Source organism: Schistocerca piceifrons, chromosome 5 (assembly GCF_021461385.2).
Source record: "Schistocerca piceifrons isolate TAMUIC-IGC-003096 chromosome 5, iqSchPice1.1, whole genome shotgun sequence".
NCBI lineage: Eukaryota > Metazoa > Arthropoda > Insecta > Orthoptera > Acrididae > Schistocerca > Schistocerca piceifrons.
The window spans coordinates 273,424,980-273,442,195 of record NC_060142.1 but is presented as its reverse complement, the minus strand read 5'-3'; the positions used below and the strand labels follow the sequence as shown (position 1 = coordinate 273,442,195).

Below are 17,216 nucleotides of genomic sequence, written 5' to 3'. Positions count from 1 at the left end.
TGTAGCTGCCTTGTCTTCATAATAAGATCAGAGGAAGAGTAGAAGATCACAAAGTCATCCACAAACAAAGAGCATTTGACAACGCTTCTGACTGTGGAGGAAATGCCATTGATAATAACGGCAAACAGTATGCCATTGAGGACACCGCCTTGGAGGACCCCATTCCCTTGAACATAGCAGTCAGACATGGCATCACCAACATTATATTGAAAGTGCAGGTCCTCGAGAAAGGATTGGATAAGAAGCGGCAGGCATCCACTTAGTCCCTGTTCATGAAGCTGGTGAAAGATGATGTACCTCCAAGTAGTGTCATATGCTTTTTCCAAGTCAAGAAACACACAAACCAAATAGTTTCAGCATAAGGACTTCTCCAGTAGAATTAAGTTGTCAAGGATGGAAGATAGTGCCTGAAACTGCACTGGGAGCAGCTCAGATGACCTAAGGATTTGAGCAGCCGGATTAAGCAGCAGTTGACCGTGCATTCAAGAGTGTTACCCATGCAACTGGTAAGGGCTACGTTCTGGTAACTAATAGGGGCACTTCGGTCCTTCCCTGGTTCCAGAATGGAGTTAATATTGCCTCCTTCCAAGTCGTGGGGTATTGTCCATCAAACCAGATGTGACTGAAACAAGAGTAGCTGTCCTTTCACTTCAGGGCACAGATGATGATGATGCATGGCATAATGGATCTAATCAGGTCCTGGAGCAGTACCTCTGGCTGCGGACAAAGCTGATTCCAGTTCCCACATGGAGAACAGAAGGTTTTAGACTTCTTAATTATGCGAGAAGAAATTGAGTTTCCTATGTCTCGGTCCTATGGAACACAAGAAAAGAAGCTTGTCTGGATGACACAGTAACAGTAAAGAAGTGTTCAGCTAAAACCTGACCCATGTCTTCTGGTGTGTATACCAAGACCCCCATTACTTGACAAAGCCATATAAGGGGACATGTACTACCATTACCTGAAATCTGTCTTATCGATTCCCAAACTTATGCAGTGGAGAGTGGAAGTGGACCGAGTAATGGAAGTTGTGAATTCCTTCCAGAAACCCCCTCTTCCATTCTTCTATCTCTCGCCTCACATGTGCTCTCACAGACCTGATGGCATTAAGATTTTTTGTAATTGGACATTGAAGCTCCACAGAGCTGTTCATCTGGGCCCTGATTGGCAATCAACAGTCGTCATTCCACAAGGTACAGGCTGTCATCTGAGGTGGTTACCAGACTAAGGGATGAACTCTGCGGCAGCCCACTGGATCTCACAATGGTATGGGCAACTGCCTCTGTGCACAATCCTTTTGTTCAAAAATAGCATGTTAACTGTAGCGCAACCAATTTGCACTTTGTATCACCCATCTGCATGGTCTCCTGTCAGCCACCGCTCTAATTGGCAGACAGATACCGCGAAGTGGTCACTAGAACATGAATCTGTATTTACTTCCCACTGAACGGAGTCTGCGATAGCTGGGGAACATAAAGATCAATGGCTGAAAAAGACACTGTAACTGTGAAAAACTGCGTCATCTGACACGGGTTCAGAAGGCAGAGTTTCTTAGAATGGACGAGTTGCTCTATCATGCGACCCCTGGAGCAAGAGGTAGCTTAGCCCCACAGCACATTGTGTGCATTGAAGTCCCCCAAAAGGAGGAATGGGCGTGGGCCCAGAATAGTTCAGCCAGTGCATCTGCATCCAAAGCATCATTAGAGGGAAAGTACAAAGAACAGATTGTGATATTAAAGGGTGCGAGAACCACCCGTATGGGTGGTAACCCCTTAATGCAGCTGTGTCGATGACTTTAAGATGCATTTCTTGTAAGCATATGTAGAACAGTTTCTCCTGGACCAGGAGCTGTAATTCTTCCAAATGTGAGTGATATCCATTCAAATTCCACTGCAACACAGAAGTTCCTGTGGAAGCCATTGTTTAGCGATGGTTGCTCTTTTCTTTTTCCCCTCAGAGGTGTGATTTACCAGGGACATCAGGGGGAAAATTAACTGGTTCCCTGCTCTCCAGTTCCTCTGATTGGAAGTCCATATCCTCAAGAGCATAGTCCCCACCCAAACGAAGTAGCGCAGTGGCCAGCACACTGGACTCTCATTTGGGAAAACGACAGTTCAATCCTGCATCCAGCCATACTGATTTATGTTTTCCATAATTTCCCTAAATTGCTCCAGGCAAATGCCGGGATGGTTCCTTTGAAAGGCCACAGCCAACTTCCTTCCCCGTCCTTCCCAAATCCGACAAGACTGATGATCTCGCTGTCTGGTCTCCTCCCCCAAACAACCCAACCCGCAGTCCCCATCAGGGAGGGAGAGATCTCACCGATCCGAAGGTTTAGCTACCATTTTCTTGGACTTGGAAATACTTTTCGAAGGACATTTTTCTTTACTGATTGAAGGAGCTGGTTGCCTAGATTGCAGGGACAGCTTAGTTGGCTTCTAATGTAGGGTAGTGGTATGTGGCTTAGGTGGTAAGCCCATTGCTGACAGCTTCCAAACGACTTCAGTTTCAAGTGGGGCATTTCCCCTACACGTACACTGACAAGTGCACTATATTTGAATCTGCTATCTGAGTTTGTGTGGAGGCATCACACTTCGCGATTGGTGTCTTAAGGGATGATGCAAAAGGAGTAGCAAAAACTGGCAGTTGCATAGCTCTGAAAGCTTTTTTTTTAGCTTCGCCATGGGTATGCATCTCTTGACTTTCAACTCCTGAATCTTCCTTTCCTCGTTGTAAACCTCGCACTTTCTGCTCCACACTGGGTAATCCCCAGAGCAGTTTACACATTTCGGAGGAAGTGTACAAGAATTGCCTATTCCGTGAGCTTTGTCTCCACAATTGCCACATGTAGCCCTCTAATTACACCCCATAGCGGTACGGCCATATCTTTGACATTTGTAGCTTTGCATTGGGTTAAGAATAGGCGAACCTTGAGTCTGCAAGGAAATGTTCAGGTAATTTCCGAGTACTAAACATTAGAATAAATGTTGCAGATTTTTCCAATTTGCCATTGACTCTCCCCATATAGCTCTGTACCTCCATGATGCCCATATTTTTCCATTCTTCATGTAACTCTGTGGGGTCCACCTCCATTAGATCAGATCCAATAACCACTTATGGGGAATTATGCAACTCAGACTCAACAGGGTACTCACATAAGGCCTTACATCCCAGGAGCTTAGATATTTGGGTTGAATTAGCAGTTTCAACTAGACGTGTTCCAATACTCAGAAAACAAATGCAGGGCCCCTGATGGGTTTACTGCTTAAATAATTGTGTTTCTCTTAACTTATGCCAAATCATAACATCATCACTTCATTGAAAATTAAAGGAAGTTTTAGTCTGAGAAAGGAAATTTAAAAAAATGTAAAGTTCTTATTTGTAAGTCTAAGCAAATGCAGAAAGTTGTAAAAATATGAGGTGGAGTGTAACAAATCTTAGAATTATTGGGTGATTTGATGAGGAATGATCCAATCTGAGTAGAGATATTTGCACCAATCCCCTTAGCAATAACATATCAACAAAATGTTGTATCTGCATCAAATAATCCACATGTCCAAAACAATACTAACACATGGTTACAAGAAATTTTTATAGTAGTGTACACATTATCAGAAGGATTATTAATCTTTATTTACAACAGCAAAAATGGAAGTCTAAGTCTAACTCCCCCCCCCCCCCCCCCCCCCTCTCTCTCTCTTCCAATGGCTTTTCCTCTGACATGTTATGTCATGTTTCAATTTAAATTGTTGAAACAATTTCTTATTTTTTCCTAAATGTTTCACAATAACATGTTAAATTTTTTGTACCATATTTACATCTCTCAATGAAGGTTAACAACACTACACATGAAAAAAAGTACAATAAAGAAAATATGCAAGTACTCAATCTTACAGCTATTTTCAAATTTGTATTATTAATATGTAAATGACTACTTACGCAAAGTTACGACCAGTAGTAGCAGGATACAAAATTGAAAGTTTCAGTCTTTTTGTTGGGCTAATAACAAAAACAGCTCGGCATGTTAATGGAAGGCCATCTTTATCACGTTCATCAGGATCCAGCATCCCCAACTGAACAGCTAAATCTCTTCCTTCATCAGCAATAATCGGGTACGGAAATTTATCTGCTACGTGGCCACCATAACTTTTTATATCCTATATCCACATAAAATTTGTTAATGACTTAAGTTTTATATGCATATATTTACACACTGACTTAATACTTTTAGTATGTAAACACACACACACACACACAAACCATTGTCTTGTTCATTTTAAACAGCCATAATTGTTAATAAATTACAGAAATCACTCTCAGTAAATAATAGTAAATAACAAATGTTAACATTCTCATAACAAAATAAATTTTACCTGGGACTCATAAATACACATTTTACAAGAAAAGCCTTTCTTTTGCAAAAGGGAAGTGTTATGTCATCTATGCTGCAAAATTCTCCTGAAAAGACTCTTACTTTTTTCACTCCTTCCTTCTGCAGCATTAGAGGAGGTTTAGCAAAATGGCCAACAGTCAGTTTCAGTAGGACAAATGTTTTCTTCTTTCAATGCTTGGAATAGATTGTATGAAGGAAAAATCAGAATGTCATATTCCCTTTTTATTCTCTATGCTTTCTGTAAGACTAATGTTGGACCTTGCCTAAATGCATTCAACAAATATTCCTGACATTCAGATGATGCTCCCCACTAAAGAATAAAATTGTAAGCTTGCCCACTATTACCACATAACATGTAAATTTTGATACCTCATGGAATTGTCTTTCCTTTCACATATTGGTTTTACAGAAATCTGCTCTGTAAATGGAATAATTGCCCCCACGATTACTAAAGGCAGTGTGTATGGATCAAAACTTAGTAAAAATTGTCTGCATCGTCAATGGGTATAACCATGTCATCACGATGCAGATTTGTTCTCAGCCAGAAGAATCTGTCTCTGGACGTACTACATAAGAATATTTGCATTTTCAATGTCTCATCCGAATACAGAGTGTCTAGAGTTCCCTTAATTGTATGAAATCCAAACAACGTTTTGAGACCTGCTGGTGTAGTTTGTCAGAAATTCTTAAAAGCATAATTTTCCATACTGGCAATAGTGCTGGAGTGGGCACTGAGAATGTACCTACTGAACTCCTGATCTTCAATATGTTATTCTCATTCAGAATATGAATCCAGTATGCAAATTGTGTGATGATGCCACAAGATTTATATGGCATGCATGGAAAGGAGAAAAACATCACCCACTAAGTCATACACTATGTGATCTAAAGTATCTGGACACCGGGTTGAAAATGGAAGTTTGTGGCACCCTACATCGGCAATGCTGGAATTCAATATGGTGTTGGGCCACCCTTACCCTAGATGACAGCTTCCACTCTCGCAGGCATACGTTCAAATCAGGTGCTGGAAGATTTCTTGTGAAATGGCAGCCCATTCTTCACAGAGTGTTGCACTGAGGAGAGGTATTGATGTTGGTCGGTGAGGCCTAGCAAGAAGTCCGTGTTCCAAAACATCCCAAAGGTATTCTATAGGATTCAGGTCAGGACTTTGTGCAGGTCAGTCCACTAAAGGGAGGTTATTGTCATGTAACCCCTCCGCCACAGACCGTGCATTATGAACAGGTGTGAGATTGAGTTGAAAGATGCAATCGCCACTTCCAAATTGCTCTATAACAGTGGGAAGCAAGATGGTGCTTAAAATATCAATGTAGGCTGTGCTGTGATAGTGCCAAGCACAACAATACGGGGTGCAAGCCCCCTCCATGAAAAACACGACCACACCAACACCACCGCCCCCCCCCCCCCCCCCCCCCAAATTTTACTGTTGACACTACACATGTCGACAAATGGTGTTCACCGGGTATTCGCCATACCCACATCCTGCATCCACACCTTACACCAAGCGAGGCACCTTTTGGTATTTACCGGCGTGATGTGTGGCTTTTTAGCAGCCACTCGACCACGAAATCCAAGTTTTCTCACCTCCCGCCTAACTGTCACAGTAGTTGCAGTGGGTCCTGATGCAGTTTGGAATTCCTGTGTGATGGTCTGGATAGATGTCTGTCTATTACACATTATGACCCTCTTCAACCGTCAGTGGTCTCTGTCAGACAACAGACTAGGTCAGCCTGTATGCTTTTGTGCTGTATGTGTCCCTTCACATTTCCATTTCACTATCACATTGGAAACAGTGGATCTAGGGACGTTAAGAAGTGTGGAAATCTCGCGTACAGATGTATGACAAGTGACACCCAATCATCTAAACATATTCCAAGTCCGTGAGTTCCAGAGAGCACCCCATTCTGCTCTCTCACAATATCTAATGACTACCGAGGTTGCTGATATGGAGTAACTGGCAGCACAATGCACCTAATATGAAAAACATATGTTTTTGGGGGTGTCCAGATACATTTTGATCACATAGTGTAATGTGGTCGAAAATGTCACTGAGTGCTTATGAGAGACTGTCACTGAAGAGAATTGTGATGAAAAATAAGAGGACAACAGTTTCAAAATAATTTGCACAACAGAATGTCACACTTGTGAACCCTGTCAGCAACAAAACAACATGAATAGACCTCCATAAGCAGGGAATTGTAGGTTGAGCTGAAATTCCGAAACTACACATCAGTTACGCAAATGCACGAAACAGTAAAATGTGGTAACTTAGCTATAAAACCTGGACTATGAAACAAAGAAAGAAAAATCATCTGGTCAGATGAGTCTTGTTTCACACTGTCTCCTACTTTTGGCCGAGTTTACGTCCCAAGAGTGAAACATGGCAAAGTTTTGGTGATGATGTGGGCAGCAATATTGATATTCCATAGGTTCCATGGTTATCCAGCAAGGTTGCATTACTGTAAAGCATTATGTGGCCATTTTGTTGGGGGGGGGGGGGGGGGGGAAGGGAAGGGGGGGGGTGGGGGGGGGGAGGTCCATCTCTTGGTACAATGTCTGTTTCCAATGTTGATGCTGTGTTCCAAGGCAACATGGACCCTGTTCACACAGCTTAAGGACTGGTTTTGTGAACAAGAGTATGAATCTCCCCTGGCCATTACAGTCACCAGATCTCAATATTATTGATCCTTTGTTGTCTAGTTTGGAGAGAAGGGTGTGAGATTGCTATCCACCTCCATTACTGTTACCTGAACTTGACATCATTTTGCAGGAAGAGTGATATAAGGTTCCCTTGAAACCCACACAGCGCCTGTATGTATTTAATTCAGAGATGACTGGAAGCTGTTTTTAATGCCAGTGGGTTTCCCACATTAAAGTATTATATTTCTGGTGTTTTCAGATTTTTGTGCAACCCCTTTATGCCCATTCAACAGGTTAGACTACGCAAGTTCTATTTTTATTCAGCTGTTTAAACAGTCAGTGACTGTTTTGGATTGGACTCTTTAACGGCCCACATAACGTCACGTGGGATAGCAGTCCCACTGCAAAAACAGGCCGCAATCCATCAGCTACGGCCCTGCCAGCTCAGCAGTGTCAACAGAGACACCGTTTCCTGTGTGTTGACAAGAGGGACATTATGCAGGCTCCCTCCACAAGATCAGCTCATCACATTGTCATCATGTCGGCGCTGTCCAATGCTGCAATGTGTTCAGTTGTCACCGCATGTGTGAAACTGCCTCTGCCAGGCCGGAAACCAATGAATACCGTCCAAGTGTCCAACCCTTGCACACGGTCGTCACCTCGCTGTCGCCCAGCAGGCATCAGCTATCCTGCTACGGTAGCCGGGCCACCGCTACCATCCATGGTGAAGGCCTACAATTTAACATTCACACTGGCATGCTGGAGTCCAAGGATCACCTCCCATCATCTGCAGTCAGTCCTGTTTCAGATGTGCTCAATCAAGTCTGTTCATGTTCTCCAATAAAGTGTTCCATCAACTGACTGGCTGCTGTTTTCATCCACTCCACTGCCAACATCCAGCAGAAAACCACTCGCCCACTCCTAGCCTGCTGTACATCCATTACAATACTGGTGCCAGTATACTTTCTGGAGCTGGAAATGGTCATTCAATCAACGAGAGTTTTATTTTGGGCCTGTCTCATGGTGTTTGTCCTTTCTTTTCTATTTGGGTATACTATACACTTCTTGTGGTAGTGCTGATCAAAATGGCTGTCTCTCACTCAAGAGAGAATTCAGCATCTCCTAAATGAAGCAGCTACGTTTAGAGCTGACAATGAAGTTTTTTGTTGAGAAGTGAACTATGGAAGAAGAGAAGGGTCATCATCTGGCATATCTTCACCCACCCTTGATGCTAGTACAGCCTCACTGGTGTCACCATTTTCCAATAAACCTAGGGAAGACTTTTTGTCTTCACAGACAGTTTGCATACAGCCAAAACATCAAGGACTTTGAGTAATAAACAATTGTTAAATGTAGCTTGTTTAAAATTGGTAAGGACATACACGATTTGCAATGAGAAATTGCAAGACCCTCAATCCTTTGCAGACTTCCAGATGGGGGTAGTGGAGCATTACAGGAAGAAGAATACCTTACAGCATTATCGTGAAAAATTGAATGGTGTATTACAGATGCAAGGATATTCAATACACGGTCATGTGGACCACACCACGAAAATCGATACCAATATGTATGAATTAACAAATGATGACATACCAAAAAAGCCATTTTGCAGGAGGCAGAACAACGGGTGCCTGGTGCATTTTTGCAAGGCCTGCCACCCGAAATGTCATGGAAAGTACACATGCAGTTTTCGATAATCCTGCACGAAGCAGTGGAACTGCAATAGCACTGACCGAAATCAATTGTGTAACTAGACACTGTAACTATACCAAGGGAGAAGCGGGTAATGCTTAATGTGAAGGTTTTTACAAGCGTGTTGCTCTGGGCCACACTCAATGTTTCTGTGTAAAGCCACGATGTCAGAGGTGCAAGCAAGTAGGGTATTCTGTTCAGAAATGTCAACAGCCGCAAAGACAATGGAATCAACGTAACACTCATGCCCCTGGAATAAATGCTACAAGGGGCAGCGTAATCACTGTGCAATGCTTCCAGCAAGCTCGACTATGAGACAACTAGGTGCTGAATCAGATGCAGACATTTATCTATTCAAATGTATAAAGAGAATGTCATGTTAAGTTGATGGACACAGGATCAAAGGTATCCATGGCTACCCATAGTATACCGAGTACAGTGAATTTGAGCCCACGGCACTGCAAGTTAAATGGCATAGGTTGTAGAAGTGAGAGCTACATCTTCATTCTGGGACTGGACTTTCTGGTTAAACATCACAATAAAGTATCTCTACAGCATCACTGTCTTTGTTTTATGGCTGAAAGGGCTCTTGCAAGGAAAACCCCAGACATCATGGACACCAGTTAAACTGCTTACACAGTCCCTTAGACTTGACTCATGAGATGCAATGCCAAAAGATACAGGAAAGCTGGTCCGGATGAACATAAGAGCTGACCAGCCGATTAATACTGTATCTGTGGTAGAGCCCTTGCCAGAGAACAAGGCAGTGGTTGAGGTGCAACGTTTCATACGATGCAGTCTGTCTTATTTACGAGAGCTAATACAATAGCCAAGTAGTACCCATAAGTATAGATAATTTTGGGTTCAGAGAAGGGGGGGGGGGACTATCAAAAGAAACACTGGTGGCTAACTTAGATGTTTCACAGGATGGATTAGGAACAGATTTCAATGCACACTACTAGAAGCAGGTACTGTTGGTCATTTAAACTGCAACGAGGGGAAAGTGTCGCATCTGAAAGAATGTGAGTTGATGTGGAGGAGCTATCAGAAGAATATGCAGGATTATTTAACCTGCCTGGAACACTGCCAGCTACAGCTCTGAGTGTCGCATTTGAAAGAATGTGAGTTGATGTGGAGGAGCTATCAGAAGAATATGCAGGATTATTTAACCTGCCTGGAACACTGCCAGCTACAGCTCTGGTACAACACAAAATTCCCCGCAGCGAATAGTGTCCCCCACTATTTGTAATCAGTAATAGTTCAAAGACCATCAGCTTCAAGATGGAATCATCAAGAAAGTACCAACCCCTGTTCAGCCCCAGTAACAATTGTACCCGAGATGTCCTCAGACAGGGAAAAACACTTTTACATTCTGCTGTGATTGCAGATTTCTGAATTGGTGAACGGTCACCAATGCATACCCCATGTACAATATCACAGAAAAATTAGGAAAATCATGAGGAATGCCATTGCTTTACAACTTAAAATTTATGCAATGGCCATTTTCAATCATGAGTAGTACCATATTGGCCTAAGACAGCATTTTCCCATCTGAGCACTTCCGGCATCGCCAGACGCCTTTTGGCCTGAAAAGCACATCAGCAGTTTTCCAACACTACATGGCCTGAAATCAAAATACTGCTTAGTTTATCTAGATGACATAGTAGTACACTCCAAGGACATCCTTGGTGCACATCATGCAAGTACTGGAACAGTTGTGTGCAGCACAGCTGACCCTCAGCATAGAAAAGTGTTTTGTATTGCAGGAGGTCTGCTAACTATATAACATTATTGGCCAGGACAGGGTACGTACTGACCCAAGACATGTGCAAGCCAGATTTTCAAAGGCCTAACACAGTAAAAGATGTACAATCATATCTCAGGATCAATGAAAGTCTACAGAAAATAGATTTCAGAATTTGAAAATGTGCAAAATTTTACTGGACTCCAAATCATCAAGAAGCATTTCAATCGTTGAAAGAATTAGCATAGGTCCCGTTGCTGTATTTTCGAGACTATCAAAAACAGTTAATCTTGTCTTGTGATTCAAGCAACCATGCCCACAGCTGTGTTCCGAGCCAAGAGGTGGATGGGAAGGCTTTGGCCTAAAGCAAATACAATGTGGCTTCTGCATCATTGTGCCAGCCTTTTTATGGGATGAAATATTGAGGCAAACCCATGATTTCACCTTACCAGAGCATAGCAGATGACAAGCCACAGAAAGCCGCATTGCAGAAAATTACTTGCGGCCGCAGACGAGACTGTCCGATGCAGAGAAAAATTGAAAGGATCAACACTGATGCCCTACCCCTTTGCGCAAACGCCAGTGGGAAACTGATGTGTGTGAACTATAACTGATCATTTCTCACATTATTTAACAAACATCACCCTACCAAAGTAACAAGCAGACACAGTGGCTCACATTTTCATTAACCATTGGCTACCAAAAATCAGCACACCAGAAGCAACAACAACAGACTAAAGCACATGTTTCATGTCTGAATGGTTTAAGCAGCCACGTCAACTACTGCACGTGAAAAAGCTATGAACTAGTGCCTTTCACCCACAAACGAATGGTAGAACAGAGGGACTTCATAGGACATTGAATTATTATGTGAATAACACCACAGTAATCCCATTACAGTATTCATAAGCACATGCAATTAAAATACTCAATGAAACATCAGCCTTTTACCCTATAAGGTCTTTTCTTTTTTTTCCCCAGACAATGCCCCCCCCCCCCTTCTTGAGTTATGTCAACCTACTATAGGGGTTTAGGTTAGAAAGCTACTGGTGGTTAGTTAGAAATATTAAAAAGGAAAATGAATTAGCTAAATCTGGATATAGTGGGAATTAGTGAAGTTCGGTGGCAGGCGGGAAAAGACTTCTAGTCAGGTGAATACAGCGTTATAAATACAAAATCAAATAGGGGTAATGCAGGAGTAGGTTTAATAATGAATAATAAATAATAGTGTGGGTAAGCTACTACGACATAGTGAATGCATTGTTGTAGCCAAGACAGACATGAAGACCAAACCTATCACAGTAGTCCAAATTTATATGCCAACTAGCTCAGCAGATGATGAGATTGAGGGAATGTATAACGAGATAAAAAATTATTCAGATAGTGAAGGGAGATGAAAATTTAATAGTCATGGGTGACTGGAATTCGACAGTAGGAAAAGGGAGAGAAGGAAACTTAGTAGGTGAATATGGAATGGGGCTAAGGAATGAAAGAGGAAGCCACCTGGTAGAATTTTGCACAGAGTGTAACTTAATCATAGCTGACACTTGGTTTACGAATCATGACAGAAGGCTGTATATACAGAAAAGGCCTGGAGACACAGGAAGGTTTCAGATAGATTATATAATGGTAAGAGACAGATTTAGGAACCAGTTTTAAATTTTAAGACATTTCCAGGGGGCAGATGTAGACTCTGACCACAATTTATTGGTTATGAACTGTAGATTAAACCTGAAGAACCTGCGAAAAGGTAGGAATTTATGGAGATGTGACCTGGACAAACTTAAAGAACCAGAGGTTGTCTAGAGTTTCAGAGAGAGCATTAGGGAATGGTTGACAAGCACAGGGGAAAAAATATGGAAGAAGAAGAAGAAGAAGAAGAAGAATGGGTAGCTTTGAGAAATGAAATACTGAAAGCAGCAGAGGATCAAGTAGGTTAAAAGACGAGGGCTAGTAGAAATCCTTGGGTAACAGGCTAGTAGAAATCCTTGGGTAACAGAAGAGGCATTGAATGTAATTGACGAAGGAGAAAATATAAAAATGCAGTAAATGAAGCAGATGAAAAGGAATACAAACTTCTCAAAAATGAGATCGACAGGGAGTGCAAAATGGCTAAGCAGGGATGGCTTGAGAACAAGTGTAAGGATGTACAAACACATACCACTAGGGTTCAAATGGCTCTGAGCACTATGTGACTTAACTTCTGAGGTCATCAGTCGCCTAGAACTTAGAACTAATTAAACCTAACTAACCTAAGGACATCACACACATCCATGCCCGAGGCAGATTCGAACCTACGACCTTAGTGGTCGCTCGGTTCCACACTGTAGCGCCTAGAACTGCACGGCCACTTCGGCCGGCTATCACTAGGGTTAAGGTAGATACTGCCTACAGGAAAATTAGAGAGACCTTTGGAGAAAAGAGAACCACTTGTATGAACATGAAGAACTCTGATGGAAAACCAGTTCTAAGCAAAACAAGGGAAAGCAGAAAGGTGGATGGAGTATGTAGAGGGTCTATACAAGGGCGATGAACTTGAGGGCAGGAATGGAAAAGGACGTAGATGAAGATGAAATGGGAGATATGATACTGCGTGAAGAATTTGACAGAGCACTGAAAGACCTAAGTCGAAACAAGGCCCCAGGAGTAGACAACATCCCATTAGAACTACCGATAGCCTTGGGCAATTCAGCTCTGACAAAACTCCACCATTTGGGGAGCAAGATGTATGAGACATGCGAAATGCTCTCAGACTTCTAGAAAAATATAATAATTCCAATCCCAAAGAAAGTATGTGTTGACAGATGTGAAAATCACCAACTATCAGTTTAATAAGTTACGGCTGCAAAATACTAACACGAATTCTTTACAGACGAATGGAAAAATTGGTAGAAGCCGACCTCAGGGAAGATCAGTTTGGATTCCGTAGAAATGTTGGAATACGTGAGGCAATACTGACCCTACAACTTACCTTAGAAGGAAGATTAAGTAGAGGCAAACCTATGTTCCTAGCATTTGTAGCGTTAGAGAAAGCTTTTGACAATGTTGACTGAAATACTCTCTCTCATATTCTGAAGGTGGCAGGTGTAAAATACAGGGAGCGAAAGGCTATTTACAATTTGTACAGAAACCAGATGGCAGGTATAAGGGTTGAGGGGCATGAAAGGGAAGCAGTGGTTGGGAAAGGAGTGAAACTGGGTTGTAGCCTCTCCTCGATGTTATTCAATCTGTATATTGAGCAAACGGTAAAGGAAACAAAAGAAAAATTCGGAGTAGGTATTAAAATCCATGGAGAAGAAATAAAAACTTTGAGGTTCGCCGATGACATTGTAACTCTGTCAGACACACCAAAGGACCTGGAAGAGCAGCTGAATGGAATGGACACGTCTTGAAAGGAGAATATAAGATGAACATCAACAAAAGCAAAATGAAGATAATGGAATGTAGTCTAACTAAATATGGTAATGCTGCGGGTATTAGATTAGGAAATGAGACACTTAAAGTAATAAATTAGTTTTGCTATTTGGGGAGCAAATAACTGATGATGGTCGAAGCAGAGAGGATATAAAATCTAGACTGGCAATGGCAAGGAAAGCGTTTCTGAAGAAGAGAACTTTGTTAACATCGAGTATAGATTTAATGCTGAAGATTAGATGGGTAGATCATATAGCTAATGAGGAGGTATTGAACAGAACTGGGGAGAAGAGAAATTTGTGGCACAACTTGACTAGAAGAAGGGATCGGTTGGTAGGACATATTCTGAGGTATCAAGGGATTACCAATTTAGTACTGGAGGGCAGTGTGGAGGGTAAAAATTGTAGAGGGAGACCAAGAGATGAATACACTAAGCAGATTCAGAAGGATGTAGGTTGCAGTAGGTACTGGGAGATGAAGGAACTTGCACAGGATAGAGTAGCATGGAGAGCTGCATCAAACCAGTCTCTGGACTGAAGACCACAACAACAAATGCTCAGCTGTGATTTCATTGATGAGTTCTTCAAAACCAGATGCAAGTGGCCCTTATGAAATCAATACTAGATTAGTTTATGCCTTACAATCCATTGGCAAGGGCATGGCTGCAGGGACAACATTTTTTTCAGTGATGAACTTACATCAACCACCAAATAAATTTGAAAAACTGACTGCAATATTAGAGAAAGCTGTATGTAAGTTCAGTGAGGAAAGCATGAGACTGGCTGCTAGGGAAGTAATAGAAGAAAATGATGGATGTTCGGATATTGCAGTTGCACTTTATGGAAGTTGGCAGAAAAGAGGACACACTTCTCTGAATGAAGTAGTGACTGCCACTAGTGTAGACACCAGTTGAGTGTTAGAAGTGGAGATAATGTCTAAATATTGCAAATGTTGTAAATTCAATTAACATAAAGAACACAACTGTGTGGCTAATTTTAGAGGAACAAGTGGTGGTATGGAAGTTCATGGAGTACAACAAATATTTCATTGCTCCTTAGAAACAAGAGGCGTACGGTAGGCTACACCAAATATTTGGGCGATGGGGACAGTAAGCCATACAACAATGTGGTTAACTCTAAGCCACATGGAAATTTGTCATTATTAGCAAAATAGAATGTGTAGGCCATGTTCAAAAACGTTTGGGAACAAGGCTGAGAAAACTAACTGTTGGTATGAGAGGAAAAAGAATTAGAAGATGGAAAATTGTTGACTGGACAGGGTCAGTTAAGTAAAACTGAAGTAGAAAAATTGCAGGTATACTATGGGCAGAAAATAAGGAGAAATAAAGAAAATCTGGAGGCAATGAAGAGAGATGTTTGGGCCATATTCTTCCATAAGTCCTCTACTGATGATAAGCCATGTCATGGATTGTGTCCATCAGGAGAAAATTTGTGGTGCAAATACAATAGGGCTCGGGCAACTTGATAATATTATTCTCACCAGCACTCTCTTCCTGCTGCTGTTATTACAGCAAGTAAACCTACTGTCAGAGACTTGGCTCATTCTGACCTTCTAACGAAATGTCTGCTTTAATGTTTAACAGCATAATATGGAACTGCCTTTCTAAAACTGTATTTGTAAGCATGCATACAATGAAACTAGGAGTTCATGATGCTGCCATTACATTCAATTGCGGTAATATTGGAAAGTGTTTGTACTGAAAAAGCTGGGAATTAATCCTGGTGAAAATATGATCACTGGGCTGCAACACTGTGATAAAATGAGGATAGCCAATGTAGACAGGTCTGAATCTAATATGGCCAAAGAAAGCAAGACAAACATCCAGGAAGGTGAAAAAGAAGCTGGAAGACCTGCTAGAGGCCAAAGAAGGGCCATCATATGTAGCAGGATAGTTTTAATTAACTGAAAGTAACAAATTTCAAAAGTTTGTTCTTTAAAGTCAATTTCCCCACAAACTAAAATTTTCAGTACATATGCCCCATTATATCAGGAACTATCAGATAAAAGAATGAAATTTTCAGAGGCTCTGCATAACATAAAAAGCCACCCCTGGTACTACATTCATTGATATTCCCCATTAGGAAGTTCACAAAATATATTTTCTGCAGAAAAAAAACTTAATATTTTTGTTAATAAATTTAAAAAAGTATTTCTTAAAAACTGTAAAATGGATAAAGTAGATTTTCGTACGGTTGACTATTAGCATCATGTAACTTACAGTAAAAATATTAAGGTCCTGCATCAAATAGTTTTTTCAGAAATGCGTCAATTACTTGCCTAAATTAACATGGGTAAGATATGCAGGGTGTGGTCCCCTTACGACACTTTCTTCAGATAGTTTACATCTATCTGCAAGAGTCTACCAGGTCAGTTCCATCAGTATCTCTGTAATACTGTCCCACATATCAAACAATCCTGTCACCATTCGTGCTACCCTTCTCTGTATACATTAAATATCCTCTGTTAGTCCTATTTGGTATGTGTCCCACACACCTGAGCAATATTCTAGAACTGGTTGCCCAAGTGATCTGTAAGCAATCTCCTCTGTAGATTGACTACACCTCTACAGTGTTCTACCAATAAACTGAAGTCTACCACCTGCTTTGCCCACGACTGAGCTTATGTGATCATTCCATTTCATTTGCCTACAAACTGTTACACCCAGGTGTTCGTATAACTTGGCCTATTCTAACAGTGACACTCTTATATTACAGTCGTTTTGTGACGTGCAAAATTTTACATTTATGTATGCGTAGAGCAAGTTGCCAATGTTAGCACCACTTTGAAATCTTATCAAGATCTGACTGAATACTTATGCAGCTTCTTTGAGAGTACTTAGTTATAGATAGCTGCACCATCTCCAAAAAGTCTGCTGATATTGCTTTTAATATTGCCTGCAAGGTCATTAATGTACACCACCTGAAGTTACTTTTATATCTGACAATGACACTCTGTCCAATATAACACGCTGCGTCCTCCCTATCAAGAAGTCCTCAATCTAGTAACAAATTCCACTTGATACCCCATATGATCATACTTTTGACAATATACATAGGTGTGGCACCGAGTCAAATGCTTTTCGGAAATCAGGAAATACTGCATATATCCAACTGCCTTGATCCAAAGCTTTCAGTACGCCAAGTGACTAAAGTATGAGTTGGGTTTCACACAATTTATGTTTTCAGAATCCATACTGGTTGGCATTGAGGAGTTTCAGAGCCTACCTGGGTGGACACCAGGCAAATGATGCTGAGAAAGGGGCAGGATGATCGGAAAATGATCAGTGTCACACAG

The 17,216-nt window shown here is 41.5% G+C and overlaps 1 protein-coding gene across 1 annotated transcript in view; it reads right to left on the bottom strand.

Annotated features, from left to right (window-relative positions):
* Positions 1-17,216, bottom strand: part of LOC124799310 (peroxiredoxin-6) — a 53,010-nt gene that overhangs the window by 15,490 nt on the left and 20,304 nt on the right. Inside the window, exon 4 of the mRNA XM_047262896.1 lies at positions 3,940-4,157. Within this exon, the coding sequence (XP_047118852.1) occupies positions 3,940-4,157 (218 nt within the window). The remainder of the gene's footprint in view (positions 1-3,939; positions 4,158-17,216) is intronic.